Genomic DNA, 21,401 nt, shown 5'->3' with positions numbered 1-21,401 from the left:
TCTTTGTTGTTGTTGTTTTTTTAATTGGCGTAAATAGAAACTTTGGGTTACCAAGTAATTTAAGGCAAAGATCTGCTCTCTGGTCTCAATGGTTACTGAGATACAGTGAGAGGTGATTTCATTGGGTTTAAAGGTTAAAACAAATACTTGTGGCCAATTTCAGACAGAAATGCATTCATTTAACTGGACTAAATAGAAACTTTGGGTCAATTTAAAGCAAAAATCTGTTCTTTGAATATAGAGTGGTACTATTGGGCTGCCCAACTTAGATCCATAAGGTATTATTTTATTACAAAAGACGTCCCCCAGTGGACGGAAATGGAGAGTAATTTCTTAGCACCTTCATTGCCTTTATACCTTTTCTCGGATACAAAAGTTAACTTGGTTAAAAAAACTAAAAACCCAATAGTATGTAACATGATTAAGGTGTGGTACAATGTAAAAAGGTATATCAATGAACCTGTTACCTTATCACAACTGACTCCAATCTGGGGAAATCAAGATTTTAGACCTGGGAGAGCTGACGCAGTGTTCAAGCTGTGGGCTCTATACGGACTGAAGAAAATTGGAAATTTGTACATGGCGGACTCTGACTACATGATGTCATTCGACTTGCTTAGACACAAATATAACATAGACAATAAATATTTTTTTGAAATACCTTCAGTTAAGAAGCTATGTAAGAACAAAACTAAATAACACATCAAAATCACCCATCTCTGAGTTGGAGGAGGTGATCAGTGGAAATGACCTTAAAAGGGGAACAATCTCAGAATTTTATAAATTATTGATATCACATTCCTCTGACAACTCTGTTGCAAAATTTGAGGCATGGAAGAAAGATTTGAATTCAACTTTATCAATAGAGGAATGGAAATTTGTTTGTAATAAAGCCTATAAGTAAACTATTAATTCTCAGTTAAGATTACTACAATACAAGTGGCTCATGCGTGTTTATGTCACTCCTGCAAAATTAAATAAATATAATCCAAATATCCCAGATACTTGTTCTAAATGTGGAGAAGAAAAGGGAACGTTATTCCACTGTATTTGGGAATGTAGGGAAATCAAGACATTCTGGGTTGCAATAAAACAACCTGTTAAAGATATCATATTGATGCAATTTGCAGAAAGCACGAACTTAATAGAAGAACAAGAAGAGGACAACACATAAAAACAGCGATAATTTGCTTGTTGATTCAAAAAGGAAACCCTGTAATTTTGTCTCAGTGTATAATGCATAGTAACTATTTGTCATCATTGTTATCATTTTCATTATTATTATAATTATTATAATTATTTTATTTTCATAAGATGTGTCTAGGAGGTTGATCTGTTCTATTTGTTATATTTTAATTGAAAATATAAAATGGCAAATAAACATAATGTTGGGGAAAAAAAAATCTGCTCTCTGGCGTCATTGGTTGCTAAGACACAGGAAGAGGTGATATCATTGGGTTTAAAGGTGAAAACAAATATTTTTGGTCATTTTCAGACAGAAAAAATGCTAGTTTTTTTTTAATTGGAGTAAATAGAAACTTTGGGTCAATGAGTAATTTAAAGCAAAAATCTGCTCTCTGGCGTCATTGGTTGCTAAGATACAGGAAGAGGTGATATCATTGGGTTTAAAGGTGAAAACAAATATTTTTGGTCATTTTCAGACAGAAAAAAATGCTATTTTTTTAACTGGAGTAAACAGAAACTATGGGTCACAATAATTTCAGGCAAATTCTGTAATTAAGAACTTGAACTGAGCAGTGTGTGGATTTTGTGGTTGTTACTATGGTAGCATTTTAATTCCTGACAAATGTACTTCCAACAGAGCACGCAGAAATTCAACCCGCATATCCAGAGCATCACACCAAACCTATGGAGAAAAGTCTGTTCATATTTGGTGAAATTAGACATTTTGACTCAAAGATGAGTCAATCAAGGTGACGACTTCAGAAAAGAAAAAAGAAAAAATTAAAGCAACCTTTCCACACACCACTATCACATGGCAGGGACCTTCTCAGCGTGTCATGTGACATCCCACAGTGTGTAGCTCTTGTGGATTTTCATCAGCAACATGTAATCTTGTGAATGACATGACACGCAGATTCAAAGCTGTGACATAACGTCCACAGAAGCGCACATGGAAGGACACAAAGATGGAATAGGTTTTAGTTTTATTCCATGTTGAAATTTGCCCTTCCGTTTTTTTGTTTTTTTTTGAGGGGGGGCGGGGGGGGGGTCATTAACTTACTTTTTACAGTTACGTGTTACAGTTTAGACGGGTTGGTGGGCATGTGTTCAGTTTTATGTGAGTGAAAGCTAAATGTTGGAGGTTCGGGGTCACATCAGTCCCTCGTTAATTATTTCACCAGATACACTGTGACAAAAACATGCAATGACTGAAAAAAAGCATAAAAAAAATGACATAAACAAGTCAAAGTGATGTCACATGAAAGAGTTTGAAGGAGAAAAACGAAGAAGCAGTCCAGGTCACAGTGATTCCCTTTGCTGCTTTTGTTTATCCAGGTTAGGGTTTGTTTCACCCATGATTATAAAATAGTTTGAGACTTTAATATTTTAAATATGTGCTTTATTCGGTTATTTATCATGTATAATGCGATACAGCCTTCCGACCTCATTAACCTCCACAAAGTCCACTCCCATATTCTCTTTGCCCTAACAGCTTATTTTGTTTTAGCTTAACAGACAAACACAGTGAGCAGAGGTGAGAGGTGAGCCGTAAAGTGTTTACCGGTCCTGTGGATGGAGACGGGTGAAGTATCGTCGCTGATGGTCATGGCTCTCTCCTTCTGTTTGAAGAACTCTCGAGGGTTTCCTTCCCGCTGAGCAATGATGGCCTTCGCCTCCTGAAACACACATTTCAGGAATCTAATTTTTTGTTGTTCCATCAAAGATTCCACTGCAGGTCCTCAAGTAAAGCCCCAGATTTTAATTTCTGGGTCACACAACACACGCTGTGCACTGGTCCCTGCGGCAAACACTGGCTGCTCGCTCCACCTCGCAGACGAAGCGTGCACATTTTTTAGCGACTTAAGTTAAACTGACTAGTCAAAAAACCTACCTTTATTAGAGAGTTTTGACCTGTTCATCAACAGGGAGCACAATGGATTTATCAATGTGGCTTTTGTGGAAATCAATGCGGAAAAGCCTCACCCCACAGCCCCACATCACTGAAGCGGCACATGAGGCTGTGCTCATGACGTGTATGCGCGGCCGCAGCCCCACTCAGATTGTGGTTTTACCGTGACTGCATCAAAATAAAAGCAGTTATGACTTTAAAAACAATGAACACAGGACTTCCGGGATGGTGAGGAGGCGAGCAGCAGCATAACTTCTTAGCTCCACGACGGTCTGTCGACCCCCTGATAGAAAGCTACTACAGTCCAGATAAAAGTTATCATAAATATGTCAGGGGGCAATAAGAAGAAGATTAGAACAAATGTGCAAGAAACTGCGAAAGAAGGAGACTCTACACCCGCAGAGATCATGGAGGCTAATCCTGATGCTAACAAATTAGCCGAAAACACGACAATGGATGCTATCCAAGGTAACATTTTGGCAGCGCTGAAAAATGTCCAAGACGACATCAAAAGAGAGTTTAATGATAAAATCGACACTCTTAAGACTGAGGTGAGCGGCTTTAGAGAGGAAATGGTAAACCATATGGATGGGCTCAACGCAGACCTAAACAACGTCACACAGAGAGTTGAGGAAGCCGAGCAGAGTGGCCGACATGGAAGAGTTCAGTGCCGATGTCAAAGACGCACTGGAGCACACACTACAACTGCAGATAGAGCTACAAACAAAACTGACAGCCATCGAGTCCCGGACACACAGAAATAATATCAGAGTCCATGGGATTGTGGAGGAGGCTGAGGGAACAAACATCCAAATATTTATGGAGACTTTTATAAAATCAGAGGTCGCCCTCCCTGAAGTCAACTTGGTTATACAGCGATGCCATCGCTCACTCTGCCCCAAGCCCCCACACAGAGCTAATCCCAGATCCATCGTGATACACTTCCTTGAATATAAGACGAAAGAGTTAGTGCTCCGCTCCGCGTGGCATAAAGGCAATATCCAATTCAAAGGAAGATGGGTCTATTTTGACCAAGATTATCCGAGCGATATTCTTTTCAAACGCAAAGCTTACAATCATGTGAGAAGGGCACTTAAGGAAAATGGCTACCGCTTTCAAACTTTATACCCAGCCAGACTACGTGTGTTCTTTGGAGGAGACGGAGACAGCGCCGTCTACAACAGTGCGGAGGATGCCTCGAAGGACTTGGAAAGAAGAGGGCTTTTGTCAGCAGGAGCGGAGGATGCAGTGGACGAGGCAGTCTCGCCACCTACCGGAGCAAGACGACCCAGGTTCACGCGAGTGACAAAGAAGTGGAGCAAAGGAGAGCTGACGAGGAGCATCCAAGAAAGGCTGAGAGTGTTTAAACGAAGCACAGTTTAATGCATGGACCTTTACATAGGAGAACAGTACAACAGATGTGTAAAGTGAGTTCTAATGATGACTGACAGGCCGTTGGGGAAAGCGCTTCCTCACTTTTTGCTGTCACGATGGACAAGCGGTGGAGAGTGACAGCACTGAGAGGGCCTCCCTACTTCCACAGGGATCCCCCTCCCATTACTGAAGGCGGACTTTTGCTTCACTTTTGGAGGTCACGTATGTTCAATGTTCATATGTTTCTATGTTCTTTTTTGCAGACCTACTTGTGTTATTTAGAGCATCTATTAAGATATAGCTCATATTTTGGCAATGTTGGATAAGCAGAAGTACACAGTCGTCACCCTTAATGTAAATGGTCTACATAATCCTATTAAAAGAAGCAAAGTGATTGCAAAAATGAAAAGAGGAAAATACAATATCATATTTTGGCAAAAGACACATCTCTCTGCCACGGAGCATGAAAAAATACGTAAAATGGGTTTCAATAACATGTACTACTCCTCAGTTAATGAGGGGTAATTCAAGAGGAGTTGCTATTCTAATACCAAACAGAGTAAATTTTCAGTGCACTTCACAAATAAGTGATAAAGATGGACATTACATATTAGTTAAAGGTCACATAGACAACAAAGAAGTAACACTGTTAAATGTATATAGACCACCAGGTAAAGACAAGAGTATTATTAAGAAAATGTGTGACCTTATTGCCACAGAAACATCTGGGGTACTTATATGTGCAGGTGACTGGAACATTTGTCTCAACCCCGATAATGATTATTCCAGTAAAAATAAAAAGTCTCAATCAGAAGCAAATTTTACCAAGAAAATGCTTAACGAATTAGGGTTAATAGATGTATGGAGAAACCTTTACCCATCTGGAAAAAGCTATACATTCTATTCACATTCCCATCAAGTACATTCAAGATTAGATTATTTTTTTATGTTAATGTCAGACAGACACAGAATTATAAACTGTACTATAGGGGTTAGAGACGTATCTGATCACGCAGATGTTTGTTTGATGCTCCATTTAGATAACGATAAAAAAGAAACTCTATGGAGGCTTAATACGAGCCTTCTTAAGGATGAAAAATTTCATGACTTTGTGGAAAGAGAGTTTAAGGATTATGTGGACCATAACAATAATGAGGAGACCTCTCCTAGTATCGTGTGGGATGCCTCAAAGGCAATGCTGAGGGGCAAACTAATTATGTGGTCCTCACTAAAGAAAAAAGAAAAAGAAAGCAGTATTAAAAACATGCTTGACAAATTAAAAGAATTAGAAATGGAATACACGAAAAATAAAGACAGTGTTACTCTAAAAAAGATTGATGAAACAAAACATAGTTTGAATAGACTATATGAGGATCAAATGGAGAAGAAATCTAAATTTATGAAGCAAAATTATTATGAAAACGGCCCAAAATCGAAGAAACTTCTTGCATGGAGAATATGTAAGCAGCAGACGGATAGATTTGTAAATAAGGTGAAGAGCCCAATCGGCAACAAAATATGTTATGAACTGAAGAGTATTCAAAAATCTTTTGTAGCATACTACGAACAGCTGTATACTCAACCTCACTCACAGAGTTCACAAATTATAAATCGTTTTCTTTCCCAACTTGATTTACCATCTATAGGAATTGAACAAAATGCCAGGTTAAACAGAGAAATAACAGAGGAAGAAATTAATAAAGCTATCTCTAAAATAAAGGAAATAAAATGGCTGGAGAAGATGGTTACCCAGCAGAATGGTACAAACATTTCAGACATCAAATAATCCCTTGCCTAAAAAAATGTTTTAATTATATTTTAAAGGGTGGACAGGTACCACCATCTTGGAGAAGAGCAGTCACATCTGTGATTCATAAACCTGGTAAAGATAAAACACAATGTGGTTCTTATCGTCCAATATCCGTTATAAATATTGATTATCGCATATTTGCGACAATACTAGCTAAGAGGCTTGAGGCTTTGATCCCAGAACTGACAGACACTGATCAGTGTGGTTTTGTATGCAACAGACAGACTCATGACAATATTAGACGTGCTCTTCACCTTATTCATAAAATGAAAAACTTAGAATCTGTTGCAATTAGCCTTGACGATGAAAAAGCATTTGATTAGTTGGGAATATCTTTATTTAACTCTCGACAGATTTGGTTTTAACACAAACATAATCAACTGTCTAAAATCATTATATGAATCACCCTCTGCCAGAATCAAGATTAATGTGGACCTTTCTGACACTGTATATTTGAAAAGGGGCTGTCGTCAGGGCTGCCCCCTCAGCGCTAGTCTATTTGCACTTTTTATTGAACCTCTGGCTCAGGCTATTAGAGAACATAAAGATATTTCAGGTATTGTAATAGGAGACACCACACACAAAATCTGTTTGTACGCAGACGATATCCTTTTGACATTATCCAACCCAACAGCCAGTTTACCTAATCTTCTGACACTTGTTTGAATTTGGCTCATATTCTGGGTATAAACTAAATTTACAGAAAACTCAAATTATTGCTTTTAATTATCAGCCAACCATGGAAATTTCTAAGATGACAAATTTTAACTGGAAAGGCAATATCATTAAATATCTTGGAATATTTATACCAAAGGATATATCTTCACTTTATGATGAAAATTATAGAAAACTTACAGCTAATATTAAATATGATTTGCAACGATGGGCATTAATACCAATGAACATGTACAATAGGCTTGAAATAGTTAAAATGAACCTATTACCAAGGTTTCTTTACCTATTTCAAGCGTTGTCAACTGAAATAACCTTCACACAATTTAAGGAGTGGAATAGAATGTTATCAAATTTTATATGGGGAAACAAAAAACCAAGAATACGATTTCAGATTTTACAATTACGGAAAGAAGAAGGTGGATTAGCTCTACCATGTTTGGAAAGTTACTACAAAGCAGCTCAGTTACGAGTACTGATAAATTGGTGTGACCCCAGTTGTGGGGCTAAATGGAAACAGATAGACCAGTCTTACTTTGACATACCATTACAATCTATGGTTGGTGATAAACCACTATTGAAAATACATTCAGAATCTCATTTATTGCCCTCTTGGATAAAATCACCAATAAATTGTTGTGTGGGCCACCTGAAGAGGAGGTACTGCTGGCCCACCACCAGAGGGCGCCCTGCCTGAAGTGCGGGCTTCAGGCACGAGAGGGCGCTGCCGCCACGGACACAGCCGGGGGTGACAGCTGTCACTCATTATCTCTTGACAGCTGTCACCCATCTACTCTACATCATCTCACTCCATAAAGACCGGACATCATCTCCACCTCGTTGCCGAGATATCATCTACCTGTGAAGGTAATATCCTCAGCCAGAAACTAACTGTGTCCTAGTCTGAATTCATTTTGCAGCTGCTTTCCTGTGGAGTGCCTTATCAATGAGGTTGGCGTAATCCACGACGGCTTCGCTTCACACCCCAACCAGATAAGTGTTTGACAGGAGCTGCACGAGTGTGTATTAGAGGTGGAGGTGACTTTCCACCTTCTGACTGTTTTTGTTACTGGGTGTGCACACACCCACGTCTCACTGTTTGTGCTCCTCGCCAGCAGTACCAGATCTGATAGTCAGGGACGGTGATCACCTGGGAATTCGGGACTTGGCGGCTCCAGTATTCACCGGGTTCTGTGGCGGTGGAAATCGTGTGGTTCCGGCTCTTCTCAGGACAGACGTCTTCTATCCTCGAGCCTGCCCACACGTCACTTTTGTGGATTGACTGCTATCAGATTCTGAGATTGTCTGTATTTTCGTTGTGCACATTCACAACATTAAATTGTTACCTTTTGGCTCATCTATTGACCGTTCATTTGCGCCCCCTGTTGTGGGTCCGTGTCACTACACTTTCCCCAACAGGATATCTCGGCCACCTCGTCATGGATCCCGAGGGGCGTCAACCATCTGTTGGACAGCCAATGGAAGAGCAGGGTGCACAGGCGTCGGCTGGAGGCGTGATTGGTGGGTTGCAGCACATCCTCACCACTTTTACCGCTCGGATGGACCTGATGACCGAGCAACACATCATCCTTAATCGCAGGATGGAGGCTCTCACCGCACAGGTGGAAGCGCGCGCTCAGGGCGCTGCTGCAGCTCCTCCTCCTGCCGACCCGGTGCCGAATACAGACATTCCACTGGTCATTCAACGACCCCCCCCACCATCCCCTGAAGCATACATAAGCCCTCCAGAGCCGTACGGAGGTTGTGTGGAGACGTGCGCGGATTTTCTTATGCAGTGTTCGCTCGTCTTTGCACAGCCTCCCGTGATGTACGCGTCTGATGCCAGCAAGGTGGCTTACATGATTAATTTGCTTCGAGGTGAGGCACGCGCTTGGGCTACAGCGCTTTGGGAACAAAGTTCAGGGCTTCTTGCCTCTTATACTGGGTTTGTGAGGGAGCTCAGAACTGTTTTTGATCACCCTAACAGAGGCGAAACCGCGTCTACCGTGCTGCTGTCATTGAGACAGGGGCGCCGGAGCGCAGCCGAATATGCAGTCGACTTCCGCATCACGGCTGCGAGATGCGGCTGGAATATGACTGCGCTCCGCGCCGCCTTCATAAACGGACTGTCGTCGGTCCTGAAGGAGCACCTGGTGGCTAAGGAGGAACCGCGGGATTTGGCTGAGCTTATCGATTTGGTTATACGGTTGGACAATCGGTTAGAAGAACGCCGATGGGAGCGAGGCGAAGGGCGCGGTCAGGCACAAGCCGTCCCTCTTCCTCCCGGGTCCGAAAGGGAGCCGTCTTCCCCACGCTCCACAGCCACAGCGCTCCGTGTGGCTACAGCTCCCCCTGCTGACGATGCTAGGGACACGAGCAGGGCCACATTCAGACAAAGGAGGCTGGTCCGCGGGGAGTGCTTTCACTGCGGCTCGAGTGAGCATCAGCAGAGAGACTGCCTCAAACGGTCAAAACACAAACGCCCGCCCTTAGAGACTGGGCTGAGGGGGGGTCAAAACATTCACGTGGGTCATACTCATCTTTCAACACGACTCCCAGTTACAATCCTGAGCGGGGATTTAACCCTTCAAGCCCCAGCACTGGTGGACACGGGGTCAGAAGGGAATCTGCTGGATAGCAGATGGGCAAGGGAGGTAGGGCTCCCTCTAGTGGCACTTTCTTCCCCAGTGAAGGTGCGAGCACTAGATGGCACTGTTCTCCCTTTTATCACACACAAGGCACTACCTGTAACCCTGGTAGTGTCTGGGAATCACCGGGAGGAGATTGAGTTTTTTGTAACTCCTTCTACCTCCCGCGTGATTTTGGGCTTCCCATGGATGATTAAACACAATCCCCGGATTGATTGGCCGTCTGGGGTTGTGGCTCAGTGGAGCGAAACCTGCCACCGGAATTGTTTAGGATCCTCGGTTCCTCCCGGTGTAAACGCTAAGGAGGAGGTTAAAGTCCCTCCCAATCTGACGGCGGTGCCGGTTGAGTACCACAATCTTGCTGACGTCTTCAGTAAGGATCTGGCAATCACCCTTCCCCCGCACCGTCTGTATGATTGTGCCATTGATTTGGTCCCGGGCGTTGAGTTCCCGTCCAGCAGGCTGTACAATCTCTCACATCCCGAGCGCGAATCAATGGAGACCTACATCCGGGACTCATTAGCTGCCGGGTTGATCCGGAATTCCACCTCTCCAATGGGTGCAGGTTTCTTTTTTGTGGGCAAGAAAAATGGCGGACTCCGTCCATGCATTGATTACAGGGGGCTGAACGACATAACGGTTCGTAATCGATACCCTTTACCCCTGTTGGATTCAGTGTTCACACCCCTGCATGGAGCCCAAATTTTCACCAAACTGGACCTTAGGAATGCGTACCACCTGGTTCGGATCCGGAAGGGAGACGAATGGGAGACGAATGGAAGACGGCATTCAACACCCCATTAGGTCATTTTGAGTACCTGGTCATGCCGTTCGGCCTCACTAACGCCCCCGCGACGTTCCAAGCATTGGTAAACGACGTCTTGCAGGACTTCCTGCACTGATTCGTCTTCGTATATCTGGATGACATACTCATCTTTTCCCCGGATCCTGAGACTCATGTCCAGCATGTACGTCAGGTCCTGCAGCGGTTGTTGGAGAACCGGCTGTTTGTGAAGGGTGAGAAGTGTGAGTTTCACCGCACCTCTTTGTCCTTCCTGGGGTTCATCATCTCCTCCAACTCCGTCGCCCCTGATCCGGCCAAGGTTGCGGCGGTGAGAGATTGGCCCCAACCAACAAGCCGTAGGAAGCTGCAACAGTTCCTCGGCTTTGCGAATTTCTACAGGAGGTTCATTAAGGGCTAAAGTCAGGTAGTTAGCCCCCTGACAGCCCTGACCTCTGCAAAAGTCCCCTTCACCTGGTCGGATCGGTGCGAAGCTGCGTTCAAGGAGTTGAAACGCCGGTTCTCGTCTGCACCAGTTCTGGTGCAGCCCAACCCTAGCTGCCAGTTTGTGGTTGAAGTGGACGCCTCTGACTCAGGGATAGGAGCCGTGCTATCCCAGAGCAGAGAGACCGATAAGGTTCTTCACCCTTGTGCCTACTTTTCTCGCAGGTTGACCCCAGCTGAACGGAACTATGACGTCAGCAATCGAGAACTCCTTGCGGTGAAAGAGGCTCTTGAGGAGTGGAGACACCTGTTGGAGGGAGCGTCTGTGCCGTTCACGGTTTTCACTGACCATCGGAACCTGGAGTATATCAGGACCGCCAAGCGGCTGAACCCCAGGCAAGCCCGCTGGTCACTGTTCTTTGGGCGTTTTGACTTCTGATTCACCTACCGCCCCGGGACCAAGAACCAGAGATCGGATGCCTTGTCCTGGCTGCATGAAGATGAGGTCAAGACTGAGCTGTCGGATCCACCGGAGCCCATCATTCCGGAGTCCACTGTCGTGGCCACCCTCACCTAGGACGTGGAGAAGACCGTCCGGGAGGCCCTGGCACGGAGCCCGGACCCCGGAACTGGGCAGAAGAACAAACTCTACGTCCCACCAGAGGCCAGGGCTGCTGTCTTGGATTTCTGTCATGGTTCTAAGCTCTCCTGTCATCCGGGGGTGCGAAGGACCGTGGCAGTGGTCCGGCAGCGCTTCTGGTGGGTGTCCCTGGAGGCCGACGTCCGGGAATATATCCAGGCCTGCACCACCTGTGCCAGGGGCAAGGCAGACCACCAGAAGGCACAGGGACTTCTTCAGCCACTTCCTGTGCTTCATCGCCCCTGGTCCCACATCGGTCTGGATTTTGTCACGGGCCTCCCGCCATCCCAGGGCAACACCACCATCCTCACGATAGTGGACCAATTCTCCAAGGCGGCCCACTTCGTGGCCCTCCCGAAGCTCCCCACGGCCCAGGAGACTGCAGACCTTCTGGTCCACCATGTCGTCCGTCTGCATGGAATACCCACCAACATCGTCTCTGATCGTGGTCCCCAGTTTTCCTCACACGTCTGGAGGAGCTTCTGCCGGGAACTGGGGGCCACGGTGAGCCTCTCGTCCGAGTATCACCCGCAGACCAATGGACAGGCGGAACGGGCCAATCAGGAATTGGAGCAAGCCCTGCGCTGTGTGACGTCCGCACACCCGACGGCCTGGAGTGAACATCTGGCCTGGATCGAGTATGTGCATAACAGCCAGGTGTCCTCTGCCACCGTGGTGGAGGGAGAGGTCGGTGTGCTGGCCCCTGCTTACCGGCCCGGGCAGGAGGTGTGGCTATCCACAAAGGACATCCCCCTCCAGGTGGACTCCCCAAAGCTCAAGGACAGGTACATCGGACCTTACAAAATCCTCAAAATCCTCAGTCCTGCCGCAGTGAAGCTCCGACTCCCAGCTTCACTGCGGATCCACCCGGTTTTTCATGTGTCACGAATCAAACCTCACCACACCTCACCCCTCTGTGCTCCTGGACCGGCGCCGCCTCCTGCCCGGATCATCGACGGGGAGCCGGCTTGGACGGTGCGCCGGCTCCTGGACGTCCGTCGGATGGGCCAGGGGTTCCAGTATTTGGTGGACTGGGAGGGGTATGGACCCGAGGAACGCTCCTGGGTGAAGAGGAGCTTCATCCTGGATCCGGCCCTCCTGGCTGATTTGTACCGCCGCCACCCGGACAAGCCTGGTCGAGGGGGGGTCCTGTTGTGTGGGCCGCCTGAAGAGGAGGTACTGCTGGCCCACCACCAGAGGGCGCCCTGCCTGAAGTGCGGGCTTCAGGCACGAGAGAGCGCTGCCATCACGGACACAGCCGGGGGTGACAGCTGTCACTCATTATCTCTTGACAGCTGTCACCCATCTACTCTACATCATCTCACTCCATAAAGACCGGACATCATCTCCACCTCGTTGCCGAGATATCATCTACCTGTGAAGGTAATATCCTCAGCCAGAAACTAACTGTGTCCTAGTCTGAATTCATTTTGCAGCTGCTTTCCTGTGGAGTGCCTTATCAGTGAGGTTGGCGTAATCCGCGACGGCTTCGCTTCACACCCCAACCAGATAAGTGTGTGACAGGAGCTGCACGAGTGTGTATTAGAGGTGGAGGTGACTTTCCACCTTCTGACTGTTTTTGTTACTGGGTGTGCACACACCCACGTCTCACTGTTTGTGCTCCTCGCCAGCAGTACCAGATCCGACAGTCGGGGACGGTGATGACCTGGGAATTCGGGACTTGGCGGCTCCAGTATTCACCGGGTTCTGTGGCGGTGGAAATCGTGTGGTTCCGGCTCTTCTCAGGACAGACGTCTTCTATCCTCGAGCCTGCCCACACGTCACTTTTGTGGATTGACTGCTATCAGATTCTGAGATTGTCTGTATTTTCGTTGTGCACATTCACAACATTAAATTGTTACCTTTTGGCTCATCTATTGACTGTTCATTTGCGCCCCCTGTTGTGGGTCCGTGTCACTACACTTTCCCCAACATAAATGTGTGGAATAAAATACTTAAAAACAAGAATGTTGAATCAAAGGCCAAAATATTACGTTGGCCAGTTTACGATTCTGAATTTTTACCACCAAAAACTGATAACAGATTTCAACAGTGGTCTCAAAAAGGTATTACTGGTTATTGGGTTATATCAACAAAAGGTATACTGAAAAGTTTTTTGGAGCTTTCAGACAAATATAATTTGAACAGATATGACCTTTTTAGATATTTTCAACTAAGACATTATTTTGATAGAAAAATTAAATATGAAGAAGAAGAGGATTTGGTGAAATATTTTCTTGAGGCTTGTAAAGGTAATGCACCGAAGAAATAAATAACAATAGTGTACAAATGTTTACAAGTATTTAAGAATATCTCTACCATGTACATTAAAGAAGCATGGGAAAAAGAGGCTAATATTACAATATCGGAGAATGAATGGTTTGATATATGCAAAACTGTCATGATTACTTCCAGCTCTGGTCTTTGGAGAGAATTTGCATGGAAGACTGTCATACGTTTTTTTGTTACACCTTATGTTAAGAGTAAACAGTGCAATGACCCTGATAAGGCTCATTGTTGGAGAGATTGTGGACACATTAAAGCAGGACATTTTCATATATTTTGGGACTGTGCCAAGATCGCACCCTACTGGTCAATGGTGATAACAGCAATCCAAAGCATCATTGGATCAATGGGTTTACTGAAACATATTTAGGAGACATTTCTTGTGGAGTGCCAAAATCACAAAAATAACATCTGTCAATACTGTTGGTTGGAGCAAAGAAAGCTATCACCAGAAAATGGTTGTGTAAGGACGCACCTTCACTTTCTGACTGGATTAAAGTAATTAATGAAATTTTTGACATGGAGAGGATGACATTTTCATTGAGGCTGTCTGTTGATAAATGTAACAGATATTGGGAGAAATGGGTTGGCTATATCAAAACACTGACTCTTTAAAGGTTTGACGCACTGTATCTTGACTTACAAGCTATCAACATATATTTGCAAAGTTTAGTATTGATGCTCAGCCCTGTCTTTCCTTTTTCATGGTCTGCTTGCCTTTGTTGTTTTATTTTATTTGATATATATGTAACAAAAATGTTTAAACAATCAAAAAATAAAGTTTAAAAAAAAAAAAAAACAATGAACACAAAGTCACACTTGTGTAAACATTCCAATTAATCCGCGGGTTCTCATGTCTGCCAAACCGTGTGGATCATGGATGTACTTTGAGCCATTACACCACTACATATGACCAAAAAAAGTTTCTCCTCAGACTTGCATCAACTTCAGGAATGGTCCACATGGACCTAAAAATAAATATCCAGAATCCTCTAAAAATCTACAAAATTTTCATGCCGGTTTCAAATACATTTTTAATTTGCAACCGTTAATCGTTTCACCCTTTTCAACGACAGTCGGTCAACCAGAACATTCTCAGTGGATCAAAGCAGATTGTTTGTTCTGTGTTCGTTCATTCTGTGCAGACTGTGTGTTCACACTCAGACATTAGTAAGTCCCTTCGGCTGCTCCCTTGTTTGCACTCGGGGTCGCCACAGCAAATCCAAGGTGGCTTTGCATGTTGAATTGGCACAGCTTTTACGCTTGATGCCTTTCCTGACGCCACTCCACATTACATGGAAATGTGGTAGGGGTAGGATTTGAACCCGGAACCTTCTGCACTAAAACCAAGCACATTAACCACTTGGCCACCACCCCTGCCCTTGAACATTAAATCTGACGCCCATCAGATTAATCAGGAGAAAGTTGTGTGCCGCCATTTTTTCTTCTGTTCTTTACCATCACATCTAATTTTTGTCTTGCTTTCTCACTGTTAAGCATCCTAAGATATATGTGGCTATACTTATTTATTCATTTATTTAAGAGGATCACTTTTTTGGGGGGGGGGGGGGGGGGGGGGGGGGTAACTCACCTCTACTTCACTCTCTTTCTTTTCCAGGTTGAGGTCTTCAATGTTCAGCTCTGCTGCCTGAACATAAAACAGACAGACATTTATTTTTCTCTGACTGGAAAGCAAATTAACTAAAATGAAATACCAACATTCAAACCTAAACCAATGAGAAAAAAACCCTCCTTTTGACTATGACAAATATGAATGAATAATTAAATGTTATTTTCAAGTTGGCATTTGCAGGCTGACACCAAATGAAGGGAGGAATTACACAATGCCACCATCAGGGGGAGACAAAATCTGTGTATCGACTCAGAGCAAGCATGAATTCCAAGAAGAAATTCACTGCACAACTATTAAATAAATGACAAAGTGATCACTGGAGCTCCCAGGAGCTGCATCCACAATACCAAAGAAACCACCCTGGGTCCTGATTATCGTCAGGCCCCCTGTAAGTCATCATCTATCTGCTGGAGCCAGGTGAAACGTGGGCATCTTCTTGGCCGTCTTCAGCCGCTGGAAGCCCTTGTGTGCTGAATCAACGTACCACATGGACAAAATATGGTAAATTATGTTCCCTGACAATGCAACAGACTGAGTGCCCCTCCATTACTCTGCATTTCTGTGGTACCAACCAGGAAACTACTTTATTTAAATTTAAACAACTTTATTTTAAGGTATATTATCAATGTCACCAATTGTGGATCACTGTGTGAAAAACATAAATGAATCTGCCTACTTAGCCAGTCAGAGGTTGGCATTTCGGTACATGTGATCAGATGGGAATAAGATGGCCACATTCACACGTTAGTAGTGATGTCACAAATTATCCGTGCTTGTATAAGAAATCCTGGGGTGGCACGTCACTTCCCTGAGATGTCATGGAATAGAGATTGTTGGTTTGCTGAAAAGCAGAGTGAAATCAAAGGACTCAAACCAAACGACAAAGAAAACCGCCAGCGATTTGTTCGCCCATGGTGGTAGTGGAGCAGATAACTGTAAAAAATGTTCATTTATGGAAAGAAGCACCAAAATTGGCACACATACACCTTAGACATTAGTCTTTTGAAAAACCAATTGGTCACTTGAATTTTCAATAGTCAGCCAGGTAGGGGTCAATTGAAGAATTACACAGGGGTCAAAATTAAAAGATACTCCAATCATATCAAAAAATATACTACAATATTTGTCTGATCACAAAGATTCCAGAAAGGTATAGTCTGGACTATCTCTGGCTGGATGTTATGGAGTTATGGGGTAAAAACAGCAAGAATGGTGACAAAGGTCAATTTCAGTTTGTACAGGAGTTAAAAGTTAACGTCGCTCCAATTTTGGTAAAAAGTGATGCAAATTATTGGTTAATAGGGTTGTAAAAAGGAATAGTTTGTACCATCTGTCATGCTTAGTTATCATGTTATGTGGTAACATATGTTACATGTCATAGAATCAAATGGACATCGACATTGTTTGACCTTTACTTTGCAGACCAAACATTCAACACGGTCAAAACCATTCCATTTATTAACCCTATTAGCCTATTAGAAAACTGAAGTGGTCAATCATTTTTTCAAAAGAGTAATGTCTAAGGAGTATTTGTGCCGCATTTGGTTCTTGTATCACCAATTGAAAGATTCCTCTCTAATTATTGTGTTTTCTGTTGCACTATGTTTAATCCTCTGTTTACATCTCTCAGCTGCTCCCTATGTTGTACAGTATAAGCACTCAGCTTCTAACTGAACCTTAAAGCAATCAAATTGCACAATTTTCCCAACTGATAATCTCATTCTGTACAAACGTTTACCAACATCAAAGTCATAAGAATGTTACATAATGCAAGTTGAAATAGAGAAGCAGAATGAGTGCTGTTCATATCACGCCTCTTTTCAGATCTAAACAGCACGGATCCCACCGGGCTGCTCTTCTGACCTGACCTGCAGAGAGCTGTGCTCCTGGATTGTTGAAACTGTTCTGCTGTAGAATCTGAATGATCTGCTGATGCAGACAGTGTTTCTGAGGTGAACTCTGGGGTTGCTATTGTATGTTACTGAAACTGAAGCAGAATTGAATACGAAACTGAACTTGAAGCCAGTGGAGCTGTTGGAGAACAGGAGTGATGTGGTGGATAGAGGGGGCTCATGTTATGATGTGGGCAGCTGAATTCTGGACCAGTTGAAGTTTATGGAGGGATTCGTGAGGGAGATGGAAGAGGAGAGAATTACAATAATCCAGATGGGAAGTAATGAGACTGTGAAGAAGGATGGAAGCAGTGTGTGGGTGAAGTGAGGGGTGGAGGCGATTGATATTTTATAGGTGGAAGTAAGCAGACCTGGTAATGTTACTGATGTGTGACTGAAAGGATAGTGTGCCTGTCAAGGATGAGACCCAGACTCTTAAACTGAGGTGAAGATGAGACGTTGGAATTATCAATAGTAAATGGACTGCATTTAGTTTGCGCTTTTCCATTTGCATCAGACGCTCAAAGCGTTTTACACATCAATGCCTCACATTCACTCCGATGTCAGGCTGCTGCCATGCAAGGCACCCACTACACACCAGGAGCAATAGGGGATTAATGACCTTGTCCAAAGGCCCTTAGTGATTTTCCGGTCAGGCTGGGATTTGAACCGAGGATCCTCTGGTCTCAAGCCCAATGCTTAACCACTAGACCATCACCTCCCCTAATAGTGAGAGAAAAGCTGTCGGTTTTGGATGAGGTGGATTTTGTGCCAATGAGGAGAACCTCAGTTTAATTGTTGAATTTAAGAAAGTTTAGGGTGAACCAGGTTTTTATTTCAAAGATGCAATCAGTGAGGGAGGTGGAAGGAAGAGTGGATGAAGGTTTAGTGGTAAAGTAGAGGTGGGTGTTATCAGCATAACAATGGAAGTGAATGTTAAATTTGCGGAAGATACTGCTTCCCAGATTGGTGCCATGAAAACCATTTTTAGCCACATGTTTAGGGTGCTGCTCACACTTGACATGTGATAGTCCTCCAAGTCTCCAAAGTAATCATTCTTTTGATATGACGTTCTTCCCAGGGGGACCTAAGGATCCTCCGAAGAGAGCTGGTACCAAAGACATGACCTTTGTTCAGTGGGTAGTACCCAAGTCTCAGAACAATACACGAGGACAGGAAGCAAGACCTTCGTTCTCCGCCAAATCACATTTTTGCAAATCCATTTTGGTCACAATGCTCACAAAACGCTATTTTGGTACATCTGTGACTTCTGACACATGTCAAACATTTGGGTTTCTTTTTCTCAGCTGAACACAAGTTTAGCTTGTACAAATAGTTAAAATGCTGCAGCTGTGATACGACAGTCGGGGGCTGTTAGGTGAAAACACACACACACACACACACACACACACACACACACACACACACACACACACACACACACACACACACACAAATGATCACATGACTTTTTAATGCAGCACACTTTGTAGCAAGACTTCTTCAGACAAAAAACACTTTAATTTGTCTGCCACAATGTGAACACGGCATTAAAAAACCACAGGCGTGCAAATGACATCCTTATATTTGTCTAAAAAAAGAGATGTGATGCTTTAGAGGACGTGGAACAAAAGAAAAGCTGAACTTTAAAAGACAGCAGAGATGTGAAGTCAGGTCACTTCGGACTGAAAACACTCACCATGTTGATCTGGTTCTGCAACCTCTCTTTGGCCTCTTCTTCCTCCTGCATCTTCTTCCTGTACACACATACACACGCACGCACGCACGCACACACACAGACACACACACACACACACACAGGTTGCTTTACATATCTGATACAGCTGTATTTTTGTCGTCAAACATGGTGATGGTCATAGAAGTTGTTAAAATGTTTCTACAGCAAAACATGCAAAAGTGCATGCGGCGGTGTAAACGGAGGTGTCTGTGCAGCCATTAAACACTTTTTATTATTGTGCAAAGGTTTCAGACATCCCAGAGTTATGATAAAAGTAGTGTCTCATGCCCGCACCCTGCATTTTTATTGGCTTGTCAACACAAAATCAGTTACAATAAAAGTGAACGTGCGAGTTATATTTTTTAATCCATAATATGAGCGCAGCGCTGCGCAGCAGCACAGAGCTCGCTCATGGTACACTGTGGCCCAAACAGGAAGTGCCAAATTTTGAATCCACAGTGAAACAGGAAATGTCAAATGTCAAACACTTCCTTGGATTGACACTTCCTGGATTGACAGAAGAGATCCCATGGAATCTCGAGCGAACTCAGTGGCAAGTTCACACTGAAACAGGAAGTGCCAAATTTTGAGTCAACAGTGAAACAGGAAATGCCAAATGTTGAACACTTCCTGGCATGTGTGGAGCTAGAGTGGAGGCCAGGGTTGCACTGGACTCCTCTGAAATCTGATTGGACACAGATGATTGACATGTCATGGCACCACACGTCTGGTTGAAAGAGCTGCATTTTGAAATCAGTGAGTCACATCGACTGCTAGGTTCCTCCTGTCCAGTAGTTGGTGCTGTGTACCACAAAAAAGTTCAAATCCACCTTAGTAGAAGAAGAAAAATGTTTGCCTCAGATCTGAACTGAACACGTCATTTGAACTATGGACTTCTAATCACACCAAACTTACATTGGTGAGTAAACAACCGTATTTTATGCCAGAAACGCAGTTCAGGTTGTTAAAAGCAGCATTTCTCCTTTAATATGGGGGGGGGTGGGGGTGTCTTACATATACACATATTTACCAGACAGCAGTAAAAATACATTTGAGATGAAAGCCTAGATTTGATGTTTTGGTCAAAGAAACTTTTGTATTTCTTCATAATTGATGTAAATAAAGTCCAAGACATATTCAGTGACTTGGAAATGTTCATGTTTCCATCCCTGATTTCTGTGAAGAAAACTGGCAATAAAACTGATTATTATTTGCAGGTATTATCAAGTTTTAGAGATTTGCTTTCAGTTTGAGTAAGACAATTTTATATTTTTTTATTCTTTATATGTTTTTGTATTTCTTGTATTTGAAATGGCATAAACAAATTAAAATGTGTGAAATACTGTTTTCCAGTACTTTTGGAGGGCACAGTATCCAAACGTTATGATGAGTGCAAAATGAATGTGGTATTATTACTGTTTTGTTTAAGAATGTTTAATTTTCACTGTTGCTGCATTTGAAATCACGTGAAATCATAGTCATATCGTACTGATATGACAATACTGACATACAATAATTTGGCCATATTGTACAGCCCCACTGTGAACTAGCTGAACACTGAATATTAATTTACATCTACATAAAACTTAAGAGAGCTGTAATTAGGGGGGTCAGCTGAAAAGCAAAAAAATAGCTGAAAGATTTTAGCCATGCTCATGTTCCCAAGAACCATTTTACTGAAAAAAAAAGTCTGAAGGACCTAAATGACATGGTTAGATGACATGCTTCTACCCATGTGAGAGGCAAATAAAGAAAAATGCTTAAAAAGTGATTTGCAAATCCTCTTCAACCAATATTCAATTGAATACACCACAAAGACAAGATATTTAATGTTCAAACTGATAAACTTTTTTGTTTTTTTGCAAATATTTGCTCATTTTGAAATGGATGCCTGCAACACATGCAACACTCAATAAGCATTTGGGAACTGATGACACTAACTGTTGAAGCTTTGTAGGTGGAATTATTTCTCATTCTTGCTTGATGTACGACTTCAGCTGTTCAACACTCTGGGGTCTCCGTTGTCGTATTTTGCGCTTCATAATGCGCCACACATTTCAATGGACGACAGGTCTGTTACTGTAGGCAGGCCAGTTTAGTACCCGCACTCTTTTACTACGAACTAGTGGTTAACGCGCTTGCTTTTAGTGCAGAAGGCTCCGGGTTCAAATCCCACCCCTGCCACATTTCTCCATGTAATGTGGAGTTGCGTCAGGAAGGGTATCCAGCATAAAACCTGTGCCAATTCAACATGCAGATCCACCTTGGATTTGCTGTGGCCATCCCGAGTGCAAACAAGGGAGCAGCCGAAGGGACATACTTACTCTTTTACTACGAACTGTAGTATCACGTGCAGAATGTGGCTTGACATTGTCTTGCTGAAATAAGC

At 43.5% G+C, this 21,401-nt stretch overlaps 1 protein-coding gene across 6 annotated transcripts in view; it reads right to left on the bottom strand.

Moving 5' to 3' along the window:
• The window catches only part of dbn1 (drebrin 1), a 356,842-nt gene that overhangs the window by 34,058 nt on the left and 301,383 nt on the right, over positions 1-21,401 (bottom strand). For 2 of the 6 annotated variants that reach the window (XM_034177845.1, XM_034177849.1), the window contains exons 8-10: positions 18,974-19,034; positions 15,341-15,397; positions 2,747-2,861 (exon numbers count right to left, since the gene is read on the bottom strand). In XM_034177845.1, the coding sequence (XP_034033736.1) occupies positions 2,747-2,861; positions 15,341-15,397; positions 18,974-19,034 (233 nt within the window). The remainder of the gene's footprint in view (positions 1-2,746; positions 2,862-15,340; positions 15,398-18,973; positions 19,035-21,401) is intronic. The other 4 variants (XM_034177847.1, XM_034177851.1, XM_034177848.1 and 1 more) reach the window with 3 other exon arrangements.

The sequence above is a fragment of the Thalassophryne amazonica genome, chromosome 9 (genome assembly GCF_902500255.1).
Source record: "Thalassophryne amazonica chromosome 9, fThaAma1.1, whole genome shotgun sequence".
Lineage (NCBI taxonomy): Eukaryota > Metazoa > Chordata > Actinopteri > Batrachoidiformes > Batrachoididae > Thalassophryne > Thalassophryne amazonica.
Note: the sequence above shows the minus strand (reverse complement) of the source record. Positions and strands in the feature narration are given on the sequence as shown.